This window comes from Panthera tigris, chromosome A1, assembly GCF_018350195.1.
Source record: "Panthera tigris isolate Pti1 chromosome A1, P.tigris_Pti1_mat1.1, whole genome shotgun sequence".
Taxonomy (NCBI): domain Eukaryota; kingdom Metazoa; phylum Chordata; class Mammalia; order Carnivora; family Felidae; genus Panthera; species Panthera tigris.
Window position 1 is genome coordinate 222,403,318 of NC_056660.1, and position 27,601 is coordinate 222,430,918.

The following is a 27,601-nucleotide window of genomic DNA, read 5'->3' on the forward strand; positions in this document are numbered from 1 at the left end:
AAAACCCAGAAGTGTTCTTCAGTAACAACGGGGATATATATACTTAAAAAGTAATAGATATTTATTCAGTCAGTTAAACTGAAAGACATAAAAGGAAATTGACTGGCTCACTGCGGTGTATGCTTTTTTCTGCCCTCCCTCAAGCCTCAGTGGCTTAGATTATAATGTATCCTACTCCATACATCCATGTTAATAAATATGAATATACTGTACATGTAATTTTTGTTATTTATACTTTAAGTAAGATCTCAGCTTCTATATTATTACACACCATGGCTTTCCCATCCACAACAAATTATAGATAGTTCTTCAGAGCTAGCATATTCATATTATTATTTTAATGGTAATTCATTATTTATAAAATAATCCCCCTCCAGATGGACTTTTAGATTTTTTTTTTTGCCTCTGAAATAATCATTATTATTCCTATATAAAATACCCTTATCCACAGATGTTTTAATTTCTCTTGTTAAAACAAGACACTGGTGTGCTTGGTTTTCCTTCTACCTGACTAGGGGCTCTTTATCTTTCTCGTCCCTCTGGCTTTTTTTTTTTTTTAATGTTTTATTTATTTTTGAGAGAGTGCAAGTGGGGGAGGGGCAGAGAGAGGGGGGACAGAGGATCAAGAAGCAGGCTCTGCACTGACAGCAGCGAGCCGGATGTGGGGCTTGAACTCAAGAACCACGAGATCATGACCTGAGCCGAGGTAGGACTGAGCCACCCAGATGTCCCCCTCTGGCTTTTTAATTTTGAAGCACTACAGGTTTCAGTCCTCAGTTCTTCCCTTTGCGCCTATGTTTATTTCATTGGTAATCTCATCCTGTTTCATAGCTCTAAATACCACCTTTGTGCTGGCTGTCTCCCAAATTTATAAGCCAACCATATTTGTCTTTGAACTAGAGACTGCATATAAAAAATGGCCTCTACATCTCTACTGAGATCGCCAATAGAAGTACCAAGATTAGCATGTCAAAATTCAATTCCTGACCTTCCCCTTTCTATTTCGTGTACCTGTATCCGTCCACATCCCATTTGATTAAATTCTGAACTCTTCATAACTATAGCCAAGCACCTAATATCTGTGCTTGAATTCTCCTTTTTCATAAATCCTATACTACTCCTTTAGGGAAACTTTGTGTGCTCTTTCTTTTTAAAATGTGTGTCCAGCATCACTGGGATAGAATTGACATATAGTATTGTATAAGGTTAAGTATACAATGTGTTGATTTGATACACATATATTGCAAAATGATTAGCATTATAGCATTAGTTAAAACCATGTCACATAATTACCATGTCTTTTTAAAAAAAAACATTTAATGTTTATTTATTTTGAGAGAGAGACAGAGTGTGAATGGTGGAAGGGCAGAGAGAGAGGGAGACAGACTCCAAAGCAGGCTCCAGGCTCTGAGCTGTGAGCACGAAGCCTGACACGGGGCTCGAACTCACTAACCGCGAGATCATGAACTGAGCGGAAGTCAGATACTTACCCGACTGAGCCACCCAGGTGCCCCTACCATGTCTTTTCTGTGGTGAGAACATTGAAGGTCTGCTCTCCTAGCATCTTTCTCATACACAACACAGTATTGTTAACTATAATCATTCTGCTGTGCATTAGATCCCCAGAACTTACTCATACCTGGGAGTTTGTACTCTGACCATCACCTTCCCTTCTTCTGCACTCCTCGGTCCTGGGAATACCATTCATTCTACTCTGTGTTCTAAGAGTTTGACTTTTCAAAATTCCAGAAAAAAAAAGTGATATCATACAATATTTGTCTTTCTCTGCCTGACTTATTTCACTGAACATAATGCCCTCAGTAACCATCTGTGTTATTGCAAATAGTGGAATGTCCTTCTTTCTCATGGCTGAATACTATTCTTGTAGGGGTGGGGGAAGTGCAGTGGGTGTATATGTATTTCCTTTATCCATTCATCTGTTAATGGACACTCAATTTGTTTTCATTTCCTGGCTATTGGGAGTAATTTAGCAATGAACATGGAGCTGAAGATAGCTCTTTGAGATAATGATTTCATTTCCCTTGGATTATGTACCCTGAAATTGCTAGATCTTTTGGTAGTTGTATTTTTTCACTTTTTTGAGGAAACTTCATACTGTTTTCCATAGTGGCTGCACCGATTTTCATTCCCACCAAGAATGCACAAGGGTTCTCTTTCCTCCACATCCTCCCCAATAACTGTTACCTCTTTCTTGTTTTTAATAATATCCATTCTAACAGGTGTGAGGTGATATCTCAGGGTGGTTTTGCTTTGCATTTCCCTGACGGTTAATGATGTTGAACACCTTTTCATGTACTGTTAGCCATTTGTATATCTTCTCTGGATAAAAATGTCTGACAGATTATGTTTTGTTATTGGTTGTGTGAATTTTTGATATGTTTTGGATATTAACACCTTATCAGACATATAATTTGCAAAAATTTTGTCCTATTCCCTAGGTTGCCTTTCCATTTTGTTGATGGTTTTATTTGCTATGCAAAGGCCTTTTATTGTGATATAGCTCCTCTGGCTTATTTTTGCATTTGGTGTTGCACTTGTCCCAAAATATATTCACGAATACTCCAGTTCTTGTCACTTTCACCAGCACCTGGTCCGTGCTGTCATCCTCAGTCAGCGTGTTACCAAAGCAGAAGTCTATCAGTTCTCCCTGCTTTCATTTTTGTTCCTCTACTTTCTGTTCTCAGTAATGAAATGGACGTGATCCTTTTGAGATGTAAATCACTTATGATGCTCCTCTACTCAACACTATCCAGTTTCTCTTTTTTCTTGTGCAGTGGTCCTCCATGATCTTCCTTCCAGTTATAGTACCCCTACATCCATAGAGGATACGTTCCAATACCCCCAGTAGATATCTCGGAGAGTACCGAACCCTATATATACTATGTGATTTTTTATACATACGTACCTGTAATAAAGATTATAAATTAGGCACAAGGGATTAATCACAATAACTACTAGAACAATAATAACAAATATGCTGTAATACAAGTTGCGTGAATGTGGATATGGTCTCTCAAAAAAATATCTTGTACTCTACTCACACTTCTTATTGTGATGTGGGAGGATGAAATGACTGCGTGAGGAGATGAACTGAGGTGAACGACGTGGCCGTTGTGATGCATCATTAGGCTACTCTTGGTCTAGTGATGATACATCAGAAGGAGGACCATCTGCTTCTGGACCACAACTGACAGTGGGCAACTCAAACCAGGGAAAGGGAAACCACAGAGAAGGGAAGACTACTGTATTTCTCTGATGTCTTCTGCAACTCTCCTCTGTCCATGCAACTCTGGTCACACTGGCTTCCTCACTCTTTCTGGAATTGCTATTCATGTTCCTAACTTGACCCTCTTGCTTTTTCTGTTTTCCCTGACTATAATGCTTTTTCCTATGATACGAACTTGGCTCACTTACCTTACCTCCTTCAAAAATTTATTAAAATGTCATCTTTTTAATATGCCTTCTCTGATTCCTTTATTAGACTTTATTGTTGCTATCACAAATTATTGCAAAATCAGTGCCTTAAAACAACACAAATTTATTTTCCACCAGTTTTATAGGTCAGAAGTTCAACATAGTTCTCACTGGTCTAAAATCAGGGTGTGAGGAGAGCTTCATTTCCTCTAGGGAACAGCCCATTCCTTGCTTTTCCCAGCTTCAAGAGGCCTCTCTTAGGTCTTGCATGATGATTTTTACATTTTAGAACCAGCAATGAGGTGCTCACTCCTTCTCACACTTCCATTTTCTCTCTCTCTCTCAACCAGCTGGGATCAGGTCTTCCCTTATAAGGACTCATGTGATCAGAATTGTCCCAGCTAGAGAAACCAAGGTAATCTCCCTGTCTTAAGGACCTTGACCTCAATCACATATGTGAAGTTCTTCTTACCATGTAAAGTAACATATTCACAGGCTTCTAGAATAAAGACATAGACATCTTTGAGGGGCCAATGTCCTGCCTAACATACTCCCTTATTTAATATTGCAATCTCTCTACACCTTCCCGATCACCTCTGGTATTTCTTTCTCTCTCTCCTTTTTAAGTGGGGATCTTGTAACTTTCTAACACTATATATATATTATGTTATATATATATTATATATATATATAGTGTTATATATTATATATATATATAACACTATATATAATATATATATTATATTATATTAATTTATATTATATATAATATATATATTATATATATAGTGTTAGAAAGTGACACTTTCTAGAAAGTGTTAGAAAGTGATATATATATTATATATATATATATATATATATATATAATATATAATATATATATAATGTTTTCTGCTTACTGTGTATTTCTTCCCACTGGTATTAAAGTAAGCTTTCCCAGGGTATGAATCTCCACGTTAGTGATGTATTTAACTACTGAGTACCAGGACTGGAACATAGCAGATGCTCCAAAAACATTTGTTGGATATACACTTCTAATAGTGATTGCTAGATTAAATTATAAGCTTACATTTTATTGTCAGATACATTTTCTAAATGTTTGAAGCCATTTCCATTTCAATTTTCCTTCCCTCCCCTTTCTCTATGCATCTACTGCTTTCTGATTTGAACAAAGGGCTAAAATGAACAGTAATGACAGAGTTTTAATGGGGATGAAATGACAACCCCTGTGAATATGTGGATAGTGGTTTGGACCAGTATTTGGGGCCGGAATTGTACTAATGTTAGTACACTCTGAGATTTTTTTTTTCTTTAAAACCAGCTTCCAGGGCCATCTCTTTCTCAGCTAGACCCTAATTGGCAGATGAAAGAACAGAGATTAACTCTGATATCAGAGAATAGGTCCTCCTGTGCCTTATATATCTCATTCCAACTTTAATCGATTGGCTCGTTTTTGAGGGTTTCCAACACTTAAAAGTGAAATTCTCAACCACTGACTTACCTCCTGCAGTGCCCCAATATTTGGCACACCCAGATGGGGCTCTCTAGAGGATATCTGAAGGATATGGAATTATACCACTCAGACTTCAGAGATATAGTTTTTTTTTTTTTTTTTTTTTTTTATCTTGTACGTTAATACCCTTAATCTGGGGTTCAGGGGATATAATAAACACGTGCTGCCTCCTGTTCTTTTCCCTCTTCCTCCTCGTTCATTAGCTTCCTTCTCTGAGAATACTGATTAAGAAGTTAAAAGTGAAAAACTGAAATTCAACAGGAGGCTTTTGCATGTTGGCAAAGAGCTCTGATGTTTCTGGTTCAACAACCACACCTATTTCCTTACTCTCACCTAATTTCTTAACCTTTTAATTAATTGACATTAGGTATGTGGTTGAACAGAGTACTTCATCACTATTTCTCATGTAACTTTGTTGCATATTAATTGATGCATAATTAAAACTGATGGTTCTGTATTTTTCTTGCACAAGATAGATATGTTAGTTACCAAGAGACTACTATGATTTGAAATGTTTTTTCCTCTTTACGTCAATTACTTATTAACAGTTCAATTGAATTTTGTTTCATCTACTTATTGTTTGAAATATAACACGTTGTGGAATAAAGGGTGCATAATAAATTTTAATATGTATTTCATGTGATCCTTATATTGCATCATTTTATGTGTTGGAAAAATAATCATAGTGGGATTACTATACAATGTTTACTGCTGGCTTCCCCTGGAATGCTGTAAAAATAAGTTTCCTACTCATAAAAAATATATATATAAAATATGTAGTTCAAAATATTATCGTTTTAAGTCAGTGACCTATCTTTCTAACATGGCTTGAAGTTTTCACTAAAAGCAACTTTTGAAATTAATTGCTCTGCCATCATCTTCTTAACCTTTTGAAGTTATTCTTCCCTAAGGGATAGAATATTATCTTAGTGAAGAACTCTGTAGTTGGAGTGAAAGCTATAAATTTTTAGGTCCTGATCCGAATGTGGTCCAGGGTGAATAAATAGTTTTCCAGGGGGAACTCATGTGAGTCATATTAGCTTTCCAAGTGCCATAGGTTACTACTTAACATAAGAAAGAGACAATTTATTAAAATCATGCCAGAGAAGTGGTCATTTTGCTTTACTTGGGTGGTTTCATTTTCTTTCTTCATTCTCCTCCCCTTTTCTGTTTTCTAAAGAGTAGTTCATTAACCCTACTTTATTATGTGATCACATACGCGAGCATTGTCCCTTCTTGCTTTAGGACAATATTGTAACATCTGTCCTTCAGCATAAAAAATATCACTCACTTTGCAAAATCTCATGACTCGGAAAGTATACTGCTACCACTGTGTGTTATAAAACCCTGCCACTGTTTTCTCTCTGTTATTTCCAAACTGTCTGCCAAAAAGAGTTCAATACTGATGACTAACATCAACTTTGTCTCCCAAATATTTTTACATGTCAATGTACAATATGATGAAAATCTCTCTTAAATAGCATAAGAGCTAGCTCATCTTACAACATCATATTTTGCTGTTGCTAAGTCAGCTCCGTGTCTATATCCAGAGTATTTCTACTGCATGTGCCCTACTTCCGCTTCTTTCCTTTGATGTTTTATTGTTGCCCACACTCAGAGACAACACATTTCTCTCTTGGTTATCCATATTACTTGATTGTCTGCATCAAAGAGCTTCCTGTCCCTATTTTAAGATTACCCCCACTACTACCACCATTCCTGCTCAGCCATTTCATTCATTCATTCACTCACTGATGCATCATCTGTTGCCTTAAAAAAACGAATATAAAACATGCTCTTCCAGGTATTAAAGCTCACTTATTAAGCTGATTTTTCTCTATAGCTGGTTTTTCTCTAAGGCTCCATCTCTGTTACAAAGGATGTATTCCAGACCAAACTGAACATTTGGAAATGGGTGTACGATAGATGAGGGGTCATCCTGAGAGTGGGTTACTTTGTTGTTTCACAAATGTTGATCATCCTAATCATATGAGCTATTAATTTGCCTAAATGCTATTGTAGTAGCTTCCCATCAGTGTTAACATAAAAACTAGTCATTCCAAGAGTCAGCTAGGCCCGCTGAGATATTTAAATACTCCATTATTGAAATGATTATCTGCATTATTGAAACACTCAAGATAAGCATTGTCAACACCTTATAAAATTCAAATACATGTTTGCAACATTTTAATGTAACTTCTACTATGTTATCAAATATTATAAATACTGCTAAATTACCATTCACTGATTTTATTGCACGTCTATTTTCAAGTCAGACATAATTTCTGAAATATTTAGGCTAAGTTGTTTGTTAAATATAAACACTTTATGTGGAACCAGATTCAAGTCTTAAAATCTAAAGACATAAAATTACTGACATTTTCTCTCTTACCTGAATTGCTTACCACAACCTACATAAAGCATAGAGTGTGTTATATTTTTCATAGTGCTTTAAGTTGACAACTTTACTGTTTCTTTTATATACTTTCATTGCAAGTCTACATATATAAGGCCATTCTTTAAATATGACCAACTTTTGTAATACAAACTTTTAACACAAAATGAAATAATATCAAAATAACCTAAGAACATAGAAGAATATAAAAATATATCCTGATGATAAAAGTCAATCATCACCATCGCTGTCTTTCTGAAATTAGATGGTAGAACTACAAGACATTTCCCCAAAAGGGTTTTAATTTCATTATATAGACTTATAATTAATGTATAGTATAACAATAGCTAATAAGACTGTCTAATGTTTCACTTCATAACAAGAGATTTTGAGAAAAGGTTTTAAAACCATTTGTTTAAATGAATTTGTTGCTCTGTTTGGGTCACGGATTAAAGCAAAGTTGGAGACTGAAACAGGCCACTCTGTTGATATTTTGCAGGTGTATCTGCTTCAGAAATGATAAAATTTTCTTCTAGATGCTGAAAAGATATGGCAAGAAACCAAAAGAAATGACTAAATACATTTCCATCCATGCATGCAATTGTCTCCACACAACTCATGCTGCATTCTTCTTTTAGTTGTTAATTTACTAATGAAGTGTGAATCTTTGAAAGCTGTGTTTTTCATACATTGCTAATGCATTTTTATTCATCTTTATAAAAGCTCCAAAAAATCAGTTTTGAAAAGATAATGATTTATGGAATCTTGCTAGGTGATTCCCATCAGAATTTGTCCCTGTTTACGCCTTATGTGTTTTCAAGAAAGATATAAGATTATTTGGGATATGCTACAATTTATATTCAGTTGCCTTCATTTTACCATGGAATAGTCCTTTTGTCATAGTTTATTATATTTTTCTATATTTTCTCTTTTTGAAAACGTCTTCTAAGGGTTCAGAGACTTTAAAATAATCCTTGAAAACTTTCTCTTTATTATGGTAAGAAATCCAAAACTTAGGCGAACAAGGTTATATTTTTTCAGTGTTTCCAAGTGTCACAATTGAGCAAAAGGTGAGTAGTTGAGGTTAGGTTACCAGAAAGATGTCATATGAAGGATAACTTCAGATCTCTCAAGAGAAACAATTCTTCAAATAGATGTGTGAGATTTAAGAAAAATTGTGGTTATTTCTAGCTAGAAATATAACAATGGCACTTATGCAAAGATGGCAGAAGTTACAATAGATTAAGAAGTATGAATCACATGCAGGTTAAAAGCATTTCCTGACGCTTAAATGACAAAAAAATGGTTTATAATTATCTTAATATGTATTTACCTTTCTTATTAAATACTTCTTCACTAGTGAAATGTTCCTTTTGTAATATCTATTAGTATAATATTCCACTTTTATTTTAATAAATGAGAATTCATTAGTGTATTTCTATTAGTTACAAATTAGGACCATGTATTGATTAAATCAAGCACTCCTATTTAAATTTTGAGTTAAAGTTTTATAATAATAATAATAAAAAAAATTATTCTGTGTTTTCTTTCATTCTAAATCTGAACAATTAATCTGGAATATATATATTTTTTTATTTTTTCACATTATAATATTAATTTCTCTATAACAAATAAGTGCCTCTTTTGTGGAAGTTTTTAATAATTTGAATCTCATCCTGCCATATATTCTTTTTTCTTTTTTTTAAATTTTAAGTTTGAAATAAAATGCCAAACAATTAATATAAAAAGTCATTATTCCTGGAAGTATTGCGGGCAACAGTGATTTCCTGGTAATTTCTTTATCCAATTCCATTCTGTGTAGTTAATGCAGTGGTGATTTACTAGATGGCATCAAGGGTTATTGTTTTTTATTTAATGACTATTGCTTATTAATTTCTCTTAAATTATTGGATTTCTTAGATAGATCATGATAAAAGATATCTATATCAATACCAATTAGAGAAAAACTGCAGAAAAGGAAATGATTATAGCACCATATGGTAGACTGTGAAGGTAAGAAAAGTTATAACCAAACTAAGTTCAAAATTATGGATAATTTTCAGATAACACGACGTGAAGCTGGAATATAATTTCACACTAAAGTATTTCATTTTTATGTGACAGTTGCACTCCAATTCTGACAAAGGCGATGGGTCTGTCAAGTACATCCTTACTGGAGAAGGTGCCGGAACTATATTTATCATCGATGACACCACCGGTGACATCCACTCAACGAAAAGCCTAGACAGAGAGCAGAAGACCCACTATGTGCTTCACGCCCAGGCTATCGACCGACGAACAAACAAGCCTCTTGAGCCTGAGTCCGAGTTCATAATCAAAGTACAAGACATCAATGACAATGCTCCAAAGTTCACAGATGGACCATACATCGTTACTGTGCCTGAAATGTCAGATATGGGTAAGAAAAAGCATTATTCACTTTAGCAGTTAATATAGTTTTGAGAATCCAAATGATCATCTTTTGAAAACCAGTTTTTAACTTTGTGTGTGGGTGTGTGTGTGCGTGGAGAAATCCGAAGAAATTTCGAAACATCTTAATATTTACACGTGGCCTAAAATATTAAAGGATATTGGGTCTAGATGGTGTGTTATTTATTAAAATTAATTTCTGAATGCTAAAGTAGAGGTAATGCTTAGGTATCAAGAAAACATCATTAATGGGGAGACATCGGCAATTCTTGCTTAATTGACAGGGTTTTTTAGTCATGTAAATTCTTTATTTATATTGCTGCAGAGATATCAACATACTCAAGGTGACAGTTTGCATAAATAAAAATAGACACCGTAATGTTTGAGATATTTTACTACATGTCTTTTAAGATTGCGGTTTATGGGGGGGTGGAAGGGAGGGGAGAGTGGGTGATGGGTATTGAGGAGGGCACCTTTTGGAATGAGCACTGGGTGCTGTATGGAAACCAATTTGACAATAAACTTCATATATTGAAAAAAAAAGGAAATATAAAAAGAGATTGCAGTTTATGACCCAATTATAACAGCATTAAAAATGTAAATAATAGCTACATTATTCAATAAAATTTTTTAGATACTCATAAGCATTTACAAAGCTTATTTATCTTAAAACGTAAAACAACCCTTAAAGGATTTTTTCCTTTTTGCCTCTGATGTAGCTAACAGTTGATGTCAGACACTTAAATCTTAGTTGCCATCAAGTGTAGACTCAGTTGAATCCATAGAAGTTTTGATCAGGGGCGAAGAGGAAATTGGATATTTTGAATGTTGACTGTGAGTTCTGCAGAAAATCTAAAATCGATCAGCCCAAAACAACCAGTTAGCTTCGCCAGGACTGGAGACTACAAGTCGTCAAAGCAGTTGTGGTAATGATCACTGAAACAGCATCAAGGAGTATTTATTGAGCACTTACTATACGTCAGGCATTGCATGCCATGTGTAATAATTTCATGCTTGTATCATCATGGACAAGGGCGACATTGTGGTTCTCCTTTTACAGAGGATGAAATTGATACATAGAATTAAATAATTTGCCCAAGATCACATGGTTAGTAAGAAGTGAACCTAGAAAAGATTTCTAAGCCAGACAGAGGTTCAGCTCTTAAGTTCCCAATTTTTTTAATATAGTTACAAATTTAAAACCTGGTTTAAGCTATTTATGGAATAATTATAAGAAAAATAGTGGATGTTCCAGAATCTGTACAGCTTTTTGAGCCAGGGGTGGGGGTCTCCTTCTTGCCATATGGGGATAGATTTGATGTTATTTTGTTTTTGTTTAAAGGATTGGGTTCAGGGATGGCTACATACCATAAGGAAGAAAATTCATCCTAAATTGCCTGAGTAAGGGAATAGACATTTATTTATGCTAGTAATCTAATCTTTAGGGAGTCCAACGAGAATATGCTTTTGAAAAAAAATTCCCTAACACCTCCAAAATATGTACATTAGATACATATAGTGTGAATAAAGACAACGGACAGTTTCCAGGTAGATATGTGTGCCAAAAGTTGAAAAATCTTTGTGACACAGATGGCTGGAGAGTGAAGCAAATGAAAGTGTCAAGAAATGGAAAGTAACCCCATTAACTGAGCTAAAGAGTGGGGCTCAGGTGGAGGACCAGATGTACTCGTGATGCTGACACAATTGAAATAGTGTGATTTTCTCCACACTTGAGGACAAGGTAAATGGGAAATAAATCAATGATTAAACTCTAAAAAACCTAAAACTTTGAATCTGCTAATGAAAACACAAGAACTAAAAAAAAATAAAATAAAATAAAGAAGTAGACGAAGGACTTTTCAACGTAAGATAAGAATGCAATAACCAATAATCAAGAAGACATGAATTTAAATGAATAAGCATTTGAAAACATAGCCATCAAATAATAAAACTAATCTGAATCAAAAGAAAAATGAACTCAAATACTTAAAAACCTTCATGGCGGACAGAGGACTATTTTGTATTACATAAGAATATTTTTTTTAATAACAAAAATTCATTAGAACCAAATAAGAAAATGGGGAAATCCCATTAGCAGGAGAGTCACAAGAAAAAGAAACACGTGTTAATTATCCACAGAAAAAACTCAAATTTCACTAGTAATTTAAGAAACCACAAAGGAGGAGGAGAAACCAGTGTTCACCTACCAAAGTATGCAAGCCTGATAATTCACAAAGTTGTTAAAGTTGCAGGACGGTTAGCAGAAAGGTGAATTCCCATAGTTTGTTTTCTGTTGTTTTGTTTTGGATGGCAATTTAACAATATCTTTCAACATTTTAAGGAGAACATATCCGTTTGTTGGACAATCTCTATTATAGAGAACTATTTTATGGATGTGTTCAGATGGTTATACAAAGATATATGTGAAAGGATGCCCATTATGGTATTATTCATAATAATACACTTAAGGTCCACTAATAAGGGAGTTTTCAAATCAATGACTCTTCAAACATATACAGATTTCATATGTAGCCTTAAAATGAATGAATTTGCATGTATATACATGCTGAAGATCTATATTGTTTTAGTGAGAAAAAAAGTTTTCAGAAAGGCATGTGGAATAAGCTACAGTTTATTCTAGAAAATAAGGATGTGTTGTGCAGTATATGGGCACATAGGGCATATTTGAAAGAAACCCACATAGTGGTAAGGGTGATTACTTCTAAAAACGGGTTGTGGGCTTTATTTGCTGTGAGAGTAATGCATTCTTCTTTATTAGAAACTACATATACATATAGATGTTATTTATAGAGTGATAATAAAAACTGAAATGCAGGCTTGTGATAAAAACATTTATGTTTAAAAAACATTTATGGTGCCTGATAAAATCATTGTTTTTATCATATACTCATTACTTAATTTGTGGATCATCCTGTCATAAGAAAAAAAAAATCTACTGTTTTGTATCTCTTTAATTCTTGAGAGAGAGAGAGAGAGGAAATAAAGGCATTTTATGTGCTAAGAACTGATAGTGGCTAGTAATAAAATGTTAAAAAAATGGAAGGAAGGAAGGAAGGAAGGAAGGAAGGAAGGAAGGAAGGAAGGAAGGAAGGAAGGAGAAACATGTCCTTAAATTTGAACAGGCTACAGACATATAAACGGAAAATTTAAACATAGTGTGTGATTAGCAAAAATATAAGGGAACCATAAAGTGGAAAGTCCAGCTTGCAAACTTAGAGAAGACGTCCTCAAATAATTTAACATAGTGTGCATGGGTTTGTAAATAGACAAGGGAAAAAAATAAAAGGGCATTACACATAGAAGACACAATAATGAAAAATACTCTTTACTCTTATCTTCCCTATGGGTTTATGGTCTACTTAGGGTTGTATGTGTACGTGCGTGAGTGTGTGTGTATGTTGTTAAGGGGGAAATTAACAGGATTGTCGTACAAATGATGAATTCCTTTCACAGCGCAGCAGACTATGCTATGAGAATACAGAGAAGGCAGCACACGAGATGTCCTGAGTGTGCAAGTATTTATCAGATTACTGTTTCTTGTACATCTATAGTACTAAGGGATGTTCAGGGAGCCCTCTGACTATGCTGTGTGCTAGGTGACCACTGAGCAAAGCACAATGTGGTTGTATGATTCTTGTCAGTGGGTAATAATCAGCAAAGTCTGCGGCATTCTGAGTGGTTTCATAAAGAAATATACAAAACAAACTAGAGTGGTTGTCACTGCATGTTTTTCAATGTAATGTTTTTCTTTACCTCTTTGGTTTATATCGTTGAGTTTCAGCTATTACATAGAGAATCATCTCTCTCTACATCAGAGTTTTTCAACCTTGCCACTAATTGATGTATGAGACTGGATGATTCTTTGCTGTTCTGTGTATTATAGGATATTCAGTGGCATCCCTGGCTTCCAAACTTTATATGCTTAGTACCCTCCCTTCTGTTACCACCATATCACAGTGTCTTTAGACTTTGCCAAATGCTCTCAAATCCCCCCTCTGGGGGGGGTACTTTTTTAAAGCATTTCAAAATAGAAACATGAATTGGAGAATATGATATTTGTTAAATTTATAGTCACTTCCAAAGAGAATCTCATATGGTTACAATGTTCAGATCATATATTTTATAGAAAAGAAGTATAACAGTGTGGCTCCTTGAGAGTCATTATGACTGTCATTTTTAAAAGAAAATCTACTTGTTGTGTTATAGCATTGATTTAGAAAAGGACCATTTGCATTGTGATGAATTCCTTGTGAGCTACTGGCTATCATATTGCATTTTTTTTTTAACTTACCGAAAAATGTGACAAAGTGAACAAAGTGAACATGGGTGGACAGAATAACAAAATACTCTGGAGGGTAAAATGTAACTCAAACGGGCCCATGAAGACACTCGCACGCACTTTATCAATGTAAATGAACAATTACTTCACTTTTTTCTCTAATGTGCTGCACATTATCATGCCAGTGGTGATTATTTTACTACCTTCTAGCAATTATTCTATAGAATAATTGTCTTCTTTGTCCTTTAAACAACTTTAAAGAAGCATTTCTTTGATTTAGATTTTCTGTAACTTTATTAAATGCCTACATTCTTCAGAACTGAGACTAAGAGGATGAAATCAAAAAGTTAATACTGATTGTTGTGGCGCAAAAAGGACACTCACTATGAGATGAAATTATACCTGCCTTTGGAATCAGCAGTCTACTGCATGTGTGGCATTTTAGAAATGAAAGTAGGATAAATAGGATTGTGCTTGGAAACATCATTGCCATTCTCAGAAAGGCCACAATAAGGGTCTTAAGACATTTAGTGAGGCTAAAATGGCATATTGTTATTAAAAAGCTGGTAAAGGTGTTTTGATTATATAACTTGATAAATCTCTTTAAAGAAATAATTAAAACTATAATTTTAAAATAATAATTTAAAACAATAATTTCATCTTTTCTATTTTTATAGATACATACCCAAATTTATGCAATTATAATTTTCCTTTCACTGAGAATCAGTAGGTTTTAGTACAAATTTTGATTGTTTTGCAGTCACTCTAAATTTTCAAAAGTAATTACTCTCTATGTAGAAAATTTTCAAGGAAAACCATACTATATCACAACGCAATTTTCCTGAAAGTAAATTTCACATCTTTTTTTTCCCCACAAAAATTGTATAAATCTTTACCTCTACACTCTTCTGTGTACTGATGAAAAGATACCTGTAAGTAAAAATCACCTAATAATATTTAAGATATTGTAACACGTTATAGAAATAATACATTTTAATTTCTGGAAGATAGAACACAATGTTTTATATTTTATTCAGATTATAAGTATGTAATTTATAAACCTTAACCTCAATGGAGCACTGATTCTTAGTTTGGTACATAGAGAAAAGATATGAAATTTACTGCATGACCCTTAAACTCCACAAGGTGCCGTGTCCTTGGAGATGTACTAAAACATCCTAATCTTTTTCATGTCTTTGTTCCTCTACAATCTCTAACTCCCAGGCCTATTTCCATTTGCAGCTGTGTTCTTTGTTGCAGGGCAACACGAAGAGACACCAGCTGTGCTTACTTTATTGCACTGCTTGTTGGGGGACTGATTTAGTTCTGGCCAAACATCTTGGGAGCTTCACTCTGGATATCTTCCAGGATTCTAGTAGCCACTTTAAAATCATTACCCTGGGGCTTAACTTCAGAATGAGATAATTTCAGTGACATGAGGCTGGCACTGCTGTTCGACATGCTAAATTAAAAGTGCATATGAGGAGTCACATTGAACAACTAATGAAGTGGAAATTGGGAAGAAAATTCTAAGTTTCATAACTTTTTTCCCCTCATAACTTTTCCCTTGTGTCAGTTAGCTTGTGTTTGGTAACAAATAAACCCACAACTTAGTGGCTCAAAACAGCATCCATTTAACAGTGAACTATGAGAAGGATATCAATTAAGAAAACAATCCCATTTACTATAGCATAAAAAGACTAAAATACTAAGGAATGTATTTAAGAAGGTGAAAAATTTGTATACTAAAATCTGTAAAATATTAGTAAAATAAATTGGAGAGGACACAAATAAATGAAAAGGTATCCCATGTTCATGGATCAGAAGAATTAATATTGTTTAAGTGTCCGTTCTGTCTAAAGTGATCTACAGATTCAATGCAATCCCTAGCAAAATGTCAGTGGCAGTTTTCACAAAAATAGAATAAACAATACTAATATTTTTATGGAACCTAAAAAGATTCCCTGATAGCCAAAGCAATCTTGGAAAAGAAGAACAAAGCTAGAGGCATCACACTTCCTGATTGCAAGCCATATTACAAAGCTATAGTAATCAAAACAGTATAGTATTGGCATAAAAGCAGACACTTAGATCAATGGAATAGGAAGAGAGCTGAGAAATATTCATGTAAATATGGCCAATTATTGACAAAGGAACCAAGAATATATAATGGGTAAATTTCTCCATTTACTCTTTATGAAAATAGACTAGACTTGGAATTCCCCTCTTAAAATTGATCAATTTATAATAGAAAATACTTTGCTGGAATAATTTTTTCATCATAAATTGGACTCAAGTCACGAAACTTAAATCTTCACATCATGTTTTTAAAAATATATTTAAAGAGTGATTTTCTTGTGTATAGCCCTCAGTGTAGGAAAGTGAAATACAAAGCAAACCAATTAGAATTTTGACAATTCTAGATGCAACTTGTGTGCATGTAATGGTAAAAAGTATAATAGGTGTAATTTCCATAGTGGCCAATGGAAATTGTTATATAAATTGACCTTGGAGCTTAACATGTCTCTTGGTGGAGATGATGCTTTAAAAAAATAAATCAGCACAACTTAAATTTCTTACTAAAAGTAATCTTAGAGCATCCTAGACTTATTATTTTGTCACTTACCACCTTGCCTTATAAATGACTTTAAACTTGTATGCTATTTTACTGGCCTCTTGGTTCTTTAACATATTATTTCTTTAATTTCTTTGTCATAAAGCATTACAAACATAATGGGCAGTAAAGAAACTATATATAAAATAAAAACAAACTATATATATATATATATTTTATAGAGGTGGGGAGTTATTATTACATATGATATTTTCCCTGTATTGTTATCATTTATTCATGAATATAGTTTCCAATTAAAATCATTCTTATTTTTCACAGAAGTTCACTAGTATTTACATAAATTCATCCTAAAAATGACCAATTGTTTTGTTTCCTCCTCTCTTCCTCCCTCCCTCCCTTTCTTCCTCCCTTCCTTCCTTCCTTCCTTCCTTCCTTCTTACTGGAAGAATAGACCTAACCAAAAATCTCATACTAAATACTTTCCATTAGTTAATTATCACTGATAATCTTAATTAATGTATGCCCTTACCCCTATATTTTAACAAAAGCACGTGATTTGAAATCATTATAAAATTTTATAAATTAAAAAAAAAAAGATTTGTGTGTGAAATCAATGTATCAGGGCATATGCTCTTGAAATCTCTTTCTCAAATCGTACATGTGCAAAAAATGCAGCCTCAGGTTTAACTGAACTTGACTCCTAATTCTATTATGAATTTCATATTTCTTTTTTGAGAATCACACCATTTTGGGTGATTCATTTTTTAGGAATCATATACAGAGTGAAGGAACAGTGACCCAGGATAGAGTAAAGACAGAGCAATCAGGTATGAATGTTCAGTGTTCAGGTGTAGAGAGAAGTGTCAGCCTGAGGTTTGGTAGGCCCTGCTCCTAGGTACAGAATAAATGCATAGCAATCAACTATATGTAGAAGGAAGTGATCAGGAATTGGGTAAAAACACTGCAATCAGATATAACTAGGAGGCAGAATAATGAGGCATAGACAGAAGGCAGAGTGATCAGGTAGAGAGGTCACAGTGAGGAAGAAGAATGTTTGTGCCAGTATCGATTCCTGCTGCCATCTGTCAGATATCTTTGTACCCACTAGTTTTCAGTGATCAGTCAGTCCTTGATTGGCAGGGCTCCCTGCTGTCTCATTTGTAAGTCCTCTTGAGATCAACTGGGTTTCTCTTGGATACATTTCATTTCCCTCCTTAGTAAATGGGGAATATTATTCTTGCTCCCTTCTACCGGTAAGGAGAGAACTCAAAAGTTCAGGCTAGTCCCTTTTTTGCCTGCACAAGCCAAGTGGCCTCTTTAAATCTTCTGCTGCCGTGTCGCCTCGAAGCGCCTCTTCTGCGGAAGAGGGCACTAGTCTGAAAGCTGATCACAGCATCGCGAGTACATAGCAAGAAATAAGCACACACACAAACATAAGCAGATTTGATGGCTTCTGTTTTATTCAGCTGTGTGTGGCCATTTGTTATGTAGCGATAAAAAATACAACCAAGTAGAAAAGTCTAAATTTGCATGAAAGAGCAATGTAGAATGTCACGTGGTTATCGAAATTATATTTGTTTAGTTGGCATGGAAATGTTCATGACGTATTATTAGGTGCAAAAGAAGCTGCAAGGTGTTCTCTTTAGTATATACATAATTACATGATAGACATTTGAATACACCAAGATAAAACTATGGAAAGACATACAATACACTATTAAGATTGCTTTTCTGAAGGGAAATGACACCGCATTTGTATTTATTTTTCTTACTAAGATCATGCTGTACTTCTCTGATTTAAAATACTCAGTTTATCACCGAGGCATAATTTAAACTGTTCTGTCTGATATATCTCCCTTTGGCATGTCAAAGAGGATATTCAAAAAAGAAACCATAAATATTTCAAAAAGAAACCATAACAACAAGATAGAGTAACAAAAATGAGTAAGAGATGCTGAAAATTCCTGGAGCGTTGAAAACACTGAAAATTGAATAGGGGAAAAGAGGTCAGATTTATAACCCTGAGGATTAAAGGTGAAAATTGTTCTACCCATGAAAGCCCTAGGAGATTCAAAAACACAGAACGACCTGGGGAAGTCACACAGGCAACTTAATAAATTAAAGCTTTTATAACAAGAAAGACTTTTTTCAATCTCATCTGTGCATACAAAGAAAATGTGTTTCTATTCTATTGTAAAGCCGTTGCTGATTTCCCCCTAAATACTTAGGGGTATTGGAACATGGGAATGAAGCAGAAAATAGCTTTCAGTGAACGAAAATTCCCTATCAGGGAGGAACAACAATAAAAAAAGAGTAAAAGAGATTTACCAGGGGGCAAATGTTACAGTCCCTTCTGATGGAAGTCATTCTTCTCCTTTGGGGGACACAAAAGTCCTTGACCCACTGGGCACCCATCCAGCCACACTTATTTAGAGGTAGCATTCCTATTTTAAAGGGTAAGCATCAACTCAATTTCTGTTTTAACTTTAAAATTTTTCAGCTTTATTGAGTTATAGTTGACCAAAGGAATTTTATTTATTTAAGGTGTGCAACTTCATATTTTTGATGTATGTGTTCACTATGACAAGATCACCATGATCAAGCTGATTAACATATTCATCATCTCACTCAGTCAACATTGCCTGCCTTCTTCCCTCCCTCCCTCTCCCCCTCCCTCCCTCCCTCCCTCTCCCCCTCCCTCCCTCCATCCCTCCATCCCTCCCTCCCTCCATCCCTCTCTTCCTCCTTCCTCCCTCCCTTCCTTCTTCCTTCCTTCCTTCTTCCTTCCTTCCTTCCTTCCTTCCTTCCTTCCTTCCTTCCTTCCTTCCTTCCTTCCCTCCTTCCTGTGATGAGAATGCAAGATCCATGTTGTTAGAAAATTTCAAATATACAATATAGTATTGTTAACTATATAGTCACCATGCTGTTTTCTAAATCTACAGAAACTATTCATCTTGAATAACTGATATTTTATACCATGTGACCACCATCTCCCCATTTCCCCTCACTCCATAGCCCCTGGAAACTATCATTCTACTATCTGCTTTGTGAGTTTGAGTATTTCAGATTCCACATTTAAGTAAGATAATATATCTGGCGTTGTGTGCCTGGCTTATTTCCCTTAACATAATCACCTCCAGTTTTACCTACGTTGTTGTAAATGGCAGGATTTCCTTCTTCCTTAAAGCTGAATAATCTTCCAATATATATTCCATATATTTTTGCTTGTTTCACATTTTCTTTAGTCATTTGTTTTTTGATGGACATTTAGACATTGAAGTTGTTTCTATATCTTGCCTGTTGTAATTAATGCTGCAGTGACAGGAGAGTGAAAATATCTCTTTCACATATAGTGATTTCATTCACTTTGGATTTATTTACATACTCAGAAGTGGGATAACTGGATCATATGATAGTTCTTGTAAATTGTTGAGGAAACTTTACACTGTGTTTTTTTTTTAATATAATGGCTATACCAATTTACATTTCCACCAACAGTGTCCAGTGGTCCATTTTCTTCCCACCCCTGCCAACACTTATCTTTTATCTTTCTTATAATAGTCATTCTAACAGATGTGAAGTCATATCTCATTAAGCTTTTCATTTACGTTTCCTTGATGATTAGTGACATCGAACAGCAGTGTACCCATTAGCCATTTGTATTTCTTTTGAAAAACATCTATTTAGATCCTTTGCATTTTTTAAAGATTGGATTACTTGATTTTTGTTTGTTTGTTTTTTGTTTGCTTGTTTTGCTATTGAGATGTATGAGTTTCTTTTAGATTTTGGATATTAAGTCCTTATTAAAAATAAAGTTTGCAAACATTTTCTCCTATTTCCAGGGTTGTCTTTTTACTGTTGACTGTTTTCTATGCTGTGCAGAAGCTTTTTACCTTGATGCAGTTCCATTTGTCTATTTTTATTTTGTTTTCTGTGTTTTGGTGCCATATCCAGAAAATCATTGCCAAGACCGATTTCAAGCAGTTATCTCTATGTTTTCTCCTACATTTCTCCTGTTTCTTTATTCTCTCTCTCTCTCTCTCTCTCTCTCTCTCTCTATATATATATATATATATATATCTGTTTTTATACTATTTTGATTATTGTGGCTTTGTAATATATTATGAAATCAAAGTGTGATACCCCCAGTTTCGTTCTTTTTGCTTATTTGTTTTGACTATTAAGGGTCTTTTGTGTTTCCATATGAATTTAGAGGTTTTGATAAGGATTTTATTGAATCTGTGCATCACTTTGGGTGTTGGGGACATTCAAAAAATATTAATTCAACTCATTTTTAAACACAAAAGACAGGAGTTAAAATAAAAAAAATTGAATAATTATCCATTACAGAGAAACAAAGATAATTCAGATAAAATAGAATAATTTAAATTAAAAATCTAATTTGCTGACACTGAAATCTGAGATTTTACTGCATTCATTAAACAGGAGTAGACTGAAATGAAGAGTAACGTTTTCAAGGAACAAAAAAAATCGATTTCTAAAATCAGGGGTGCCTGGGGTGGCTTAGTCGATTAAGCATCCAAGTCTTGATTTCAGCTTGGCTCATGATCTTGTAGTTTGTGAGTTCAAGCCTCTTATCAGGCTCTGTGCTGACAGCATGGAGCCTCTTGAGATTCTCTCTCCCCCTCTCTCTCTGCCCCTCCCTGTTCTCTCTTTCTCTCTCACTCAAAAAATAAATAAACTAAAAACAAATTTAATAAGAAAATAATAAATAGAGTAAGATGCCAAAATTAAAACAAATAATAATCAGTGGCCTGAATGATGTGATGGTCAAAGCTGAAGATTAAGTTGGTGATCTAGCAAATAAAGCCAGGGACATCTTACTTTGTGTAGTGCAAACAAGACAAAGTGGAATCTCCTGAGCCACCCAGGTGCCCCTACCCCCGCACACACAAAGAATATATTGAACAAAAGAAAACCTGAGTTTTCAACTTGAAAAAATGTAAATAAGCACCAAGCAGGAAAACTAATTAATTAACTAATTTGAGAACCCACATTCAAATTTCCTTGGATAATGAAATTTTAAAATGTAATGTAAAAAAGAGATAAGTTTTGGGGTACCTGGGTGGCTCAGTTGGTTGAGCATCTGACTTCAGCTCAGGGCATGACCTTGTGGTTCATGAGTTGGTGCCCCACATGGACTTACTGCTGTCAGTGCAGACCTGGCTTCAGATCCTCTGTCCCCCTTGTCTCTGCCCCTCCCCAACTCGTGCTCTCTCAAAAAAAAAAAAAAAAAACAGAGAGAGAGAGAGAGAGAAGTGTTTAAGGACAAATATTTCTCTGAATTACAGTTTTCATGAGCAAAGATACAAATGAAAAAGACAATGGAAAACTGTATAAAAATTCTTTCATTGCAGCATCATGATTATCAATAAAATATTAGAGAAAATAATTTTTCTGATATGAAAATACTTAGAAAATTTCAGACATGGAAAGACTAGGAAAAATCAACAACCATATCTACTGCCAAAGCATGAATATACTAGAAGTATTTATTATTAAGAACTTTAGCAAATTACTAAACTACACAGTATTTCTAGAAAGAAGGATATTTGGATTTAGAAAATGAGTAGAAAATATGCCATATGACTTAAGAACTGTGAAAAATCATTTGATCTTGATTCTGTTAACATTCTCATTTTTGTGATAAAAGCTTAGAAATCTAGACATTTTCATTTCACATTATTCAAGTCACATTAATGGGTTTTGCAGAGAATAATTTTTGTGTCATCAAATAGTGCTTACTCTTGACTTTTGAAAATAATTTATGGACATAAGGTAAGACCAACAAAATGAGAATGAGCAAAGGCTATTTACTCAGAGTTTGCTATAACAAGACCATTAACCACAATCACTCACTTGCATTTTTGCAGAGACTCCAAAGCAGGCCGAAGAGTTGGAAAGGTTTATAGTGAACCAAAGAGAAAGTTTTGAGTATGCCATGATTGGAGGGGTTGCCATAGAGAAACTGTAGGTGGGTGACCTAGAAGCAGAGCATTGTATATGATTGGAAGGGGAGAAAGGTGTAGAGAAATTGCAAGTTATTGATTAAGTCCTGGCCATTTGGGGCTGGATGTTATTATTTGACTTCCTGGATTGTTGGTAAGGTGAATCATTTAACTTCCTAGACATATGACTTACGGAGAATAAGTAGCCTGGTTCCTGGGCTGGTTATTGTAGATAATGGGTTGTTTTCTTGGGCTGTTTGCTACAAACTGTGAGTCAGAGTTCTGTTTTAATTTATGGTCTCAACGTTGCCCATTTATATACAGTCTCTCAAATAAAACCTTAGAAAAAGCATAAAAGATGTAATATAATGTATACCATCAAAGAAAGCCATAGAAAATCATAAGTCATGATATACTATATACCACATAGACTTAAATCATGTAACTGACAAAAATTATGAGTGAAAAGGTGATAAATTATACATATTTTCTCCAAAATCATTAGGAGCATACTATTTGCTACCTAAAATTATTGAAGTAAAATATAGCATTACTTAATTTTAATTATTAATTGAAACTAATAATGTAAAGGGTGCCTGGATAGCTCAGTGGGTTAACCATCTGACTTCAGCTCAGGTTATGATCTCACAGTTTGTGAGTTTGAGCACCACATCAGGCTCTGTGCTGACAACTGGGAGCTTAGAGCCTGGTTCAGATTCTGTCTCCCTTTCTCTCTGACCATCCCCCACTTGTGTTCTCTCTCTCTCTCTCTCTCTCTCTCTCTCTCTCTCTCTCAAAAATAAATGAATAAACAAAAAGTAAATAAATAAATAAAATTAATAATGTAATTAAATTGCATGATGCAAGAGGTGTTGGGAGGTAATTGTGATGCAATGAATCCTTCATGTTTAATTATGGTATAGCAATGAATAATTTTCAGTTGTGATACAATCAGAAAATTTTAAATTATAATGAAAGAACAAGCAGTAGGACAAAGAGTTGGTATACCCAAACGGTGGATCTGGTGAGAGTGAGCATAGAAACTAAGAAGTAAAGAGGCTTCTAATTATATATATGCACATTTGTTTCTAGTTTATTTTGGGGGGGGCTACTTTAAAAATATACAGATTAGGGGCACCTTGGTGGCTCAGTCAGATGAGCATCTGACTCTTGATTTAGGCTCGGGTCTTGATCCCAGGGTCATGGGATCAATCCCCACATTGGGCTCTGCCCTGAGAGTGGAGCCTACTTTAAGGTTCTCTCTCTTTCCCTCTGTCCACTTTCCCTGCTTGTGCTCTCTCTCTAAAATTAAAACTATAGGGGCGCCTGGGTGGCTCAGTTGGTTGGGCGGCCGACTTCGGCTCAGGTCATGATCTCGCGGTCTGTGAGTTCGAGCCCCGCGTCGGGCTCTGTGCTGACAGCTCAGAGCCTGGAGCCTGTTTCAGATTCTGTGTCTCCCTCTCTCTCTGACCCTCCCCTGTTCATGCTCTGTCTCTCTCTGTCTCAAAAATAAATAAACGTTAAAAATAAATAAATAAATAAATAAATAAAATTAAATATATATATACATTTGCATATATGAAGATTTAATATAATGAAAATTCACCTGAAATAATATTGCACTATTCAGAACAATGCTGAATTTAGTAAAAATTTTTATTTTTCAAATAGTATTTTCTCTACTGAAAATTAAAGCAATTTATAGATATAATTTCTAATGTTTGATAAGAAACTGATATTAAATCCACAGCAGTGCAATGAGCTTAATTAGCACATCTGCTAAATTAAAGAAACGACTGGTGAACTCTTTGAGAAATATTGAAGTTTTTAATTATGTGTGTATATATATATTAAATTTTCATGCATATATGAACATTTTCTCCACTTCAAAAAACAATTTTCTCTCAAAATCTCATAATTTTATTTTGCATAGAATGAACAACTCTCTGAAGTACGTATTTGTCAGATTCCCATATGTTGACTAATTTAACGTTTGAATGCAAAGAACACAGATTTTCATTTAAAAGTACTCACTGTATTAGAATTGAGTACAGAACCTAACCTTTGTATCTGGTCAAGTATAGTCGTTACTCAGAAAAGCAATGCAAGGTAGCTGGGGAGAGACCCGTTAATACCGAATGTATCACACAGAGTTTAAGCAGGAAAACAAAATCCACTGTTAATTAGATCAAGAGCAGGAATCACATATGTGGAATAAGTTACAAAAATGAAAGAGGTAAAAAACCAACCAAGTTGCAGGTCATGAGGCAACCAGCGAAGGAGTCCTGTATCCCTAGGGCTAGAAGGGTAGTGTTACCTGACCCTAGGAGCTGGGCTTTGTTTCATGGATCCGGGGAAGAAGGGAGCTCAGAGGGGGCTGAAACCATTGCAGAAGCGCACACTGCCAGAGATACCACCCTAAGCAGAAAGAGGGAGGGAGGGTGGCGGGGAGGTAGACAGAACGGAAATAGGCACACCTTTCCTTCTGCATTGCAGTTTTCCTCTAGTCCCCACCTTTGTTTAGGTGGTAAGGAAGATTCTAGAAGGGCACAGCAGTCTTGTCAGTACCTTGAGATTACTTCTGCTAAGTAGTCCAGACACATCTTTATGTTACAAGATGTCTTTATTGAATTGGCCTTTCACCATGTAGGCAGAGGGTAGAAATTTAATGCTACCTCTCCCCCAAATAGATGAAGTTGGATGGCCATTACATACCATCAAGGAAACACGCAATCACACACACACACACACACACACACACACACACACACACACACAGACACACACACACAAAGGTGAAGACACTGTAACTAATGAACTGAATGGAACTATTGAACTCCATCATGACTGGTTGGAGAAATAGATGGTAGAGGAAAGAATGTCACATATCAACACAGATAAGACCAGGCTTGAATTCTGCCTTTTCTAAATGTCAGCTACACAACCTTTTTGGACCTCAATGCCCTCATCTGTAAAATGGCATTAAATGTAATTTTCTCAGTAGATTGATCTAATTATTCAATTAAATGACAGAGGGATACCTGGGTGGCTCAGTGGGTCAAGTGTCTGACTTCAGCTCAGATCATGATCTCACAGTTTGTGGGTTTGAGCCCCGCATCGGGCTCTGTGCTAACAATTCAGAGTCTGGAGCCTGCTTCAGATTCTGTGTCTACCTCTCTCTCTGCCCCTCCCCTGCTCACACTCTGTCTCTCTCTCAGAAATAAAGAAACCTAAAAAAATTAAATGTCATAGAGCAGAGTGTTTTTCATATAATTGGTACTAAATTCATGTTATTTCCTGAATTATTATTCTTTTTCTTTTTAAGGAATATACAATAAAATTTACTTGAATAATGTGCAATTTCACATTATGCAGTTCCATAAAAGGGATCTAATTGAAAGTACACAGAACTTATGATGGCCATGATTTAAAATACACAGTTACAGGGATACCTGTGTAGCTCAGTCTATTAAACATCTAACTCTTGATTTCAGCTCAGGTCATGATCTCACTGTTTTGGATTTGAGCCCTGTGTCAGGCTTTGGGCTGACAGCACAGAGCCTGCTTCAGATTCTGTCTCCCCCGCTCTCTCTGCCCCTCCCGTACTCACACTCCTCTTCCTTCTCTCCCCCTCTCTCTCTCAAAAATAAATACATAAACTTTTTAAAAATAAAAAAAAATAATACACAGTTACAATAGTGATTTTTGTTTTGGTACCAGATGTTTCAGAAGTGTTCTTGCAGAAGGATTTTTTAAAAATCCAATGACTCCTGGGTGAATACTCAAAGCTTTATCAAATTACACAATGGCTGGAATCCTGTGTTATTGCTCTGTTGGTGAAATTACAGTCCTCCTGTGTAGAATGAAATTTTAGTTGTATCTTGATGACTATTGCTTTTCCACACTCCCTGGAAAAATCTTCTGAGAATTAAGCCCTAAGAGATTCCTTCAGAGAGATTCTCTGCCTACATAAATCCTTAGCTTATTTTTACTCAGAGTTCTTGCTCAACATTGATTCACTTGATATTTTAACAGAGCTGTGAACCCTGACGAATCATGCATAACGATTTGCAATCTCAGAGAATATTTGCTTGTATTAAAATGCCTTATTAAATATTTCAGATTGGTCTTTAGAGACTTTCAAAAAGTCCACTCTTTCTGCTTGATATGTAACTTTCTAAAATGTGTGCTATTTATAAAGCTGTAGTACAAAAAAGAAACCAAATGAAAAGAGTGACACAGAGCAATTCCCAAAGGAAACAAGGCTTAATTTTTATTGCAGAAAAGATATCTTGAAAGCTTTTTTATGTACTTTAATCTATTTTTTTTCAAATTTGTATAAAACATCAGCTGAAAGGTACTAATCCCTAGCATGGGAACAGTTAAGTATGTGCCACAGGAAATATTTAAGATGAAAATTTTGTGCACTAAATAGCCAGTGAAGCTTTAAAAAGCTTTTGTGGTTTTTTTAAATAGGAAATAGTTGTAAAATTAAAGCTTATAAAACACTTTTAAAGTTTTCTTTGATTAGAAGCCAGTTATAAACAGAAGGGGCTACCCGTTGAATATATATTGACCAATATATAATAATTTCTAGAAAAAATAGATTATTTTAATATTGTAGAATAATGGAATTTTTGTCATCACTTCATATATTTTCATTTGGAAATACAGCATTGTAAAGAATAATATTTTTCCACTATGCATATAATTGGAGGACATAGTATGAATAAAGGAATTGAATTGTCCAATGTGGGATACCCTTCTTAGAATAAATACTGATTTGTTTTCTCTTTTTAACCAGGAAGAAAAACTCTTCATTAACATAACCAATATATCTCATTAATTTACTTAAAAAATGCCAAAAAGTATATCACTAGTAGTGCCTAATGTTTTAAAAAAATCAGACACCATTAATTTCTACCTAATTTTATCAACTTGTGAGAATAACTTTTATTGTATCTCATTTATGATATAGCTGGTA

The 27,601-nt window shown here is 34.7% G+C and overlaps 1 protein-coding gene across 4 annotated transcripts in view; it reads left to right on the forward strand.

Annotated features, from left to right (window-relative positions):
• Window positions 1-27,601, forward strand: part of CDH18 (cadherin 18) — a 526,050-nt gene that overhangs the window by 272,508 nt on the left and 225,941 nt on the right. For all 4 annotated transcript variants that reach the window (XR_006221469.1, XM_042997273.1, XM_042997280.1 and 1 more), the window contains one exon: window positions 9,468-9,762. Coding sequence is in view for 3 of the 4 variants with exons in the window: in XM_042997273.1 (XP_042853207.1) it covers window positions 9,468-9,762 (295 nt within the window). In the remaining variant the exon portion in view is untranslated. The remainder of the gene's footprint in view (window positions 1-9,467; window positions 9,763-27,601) is intronic.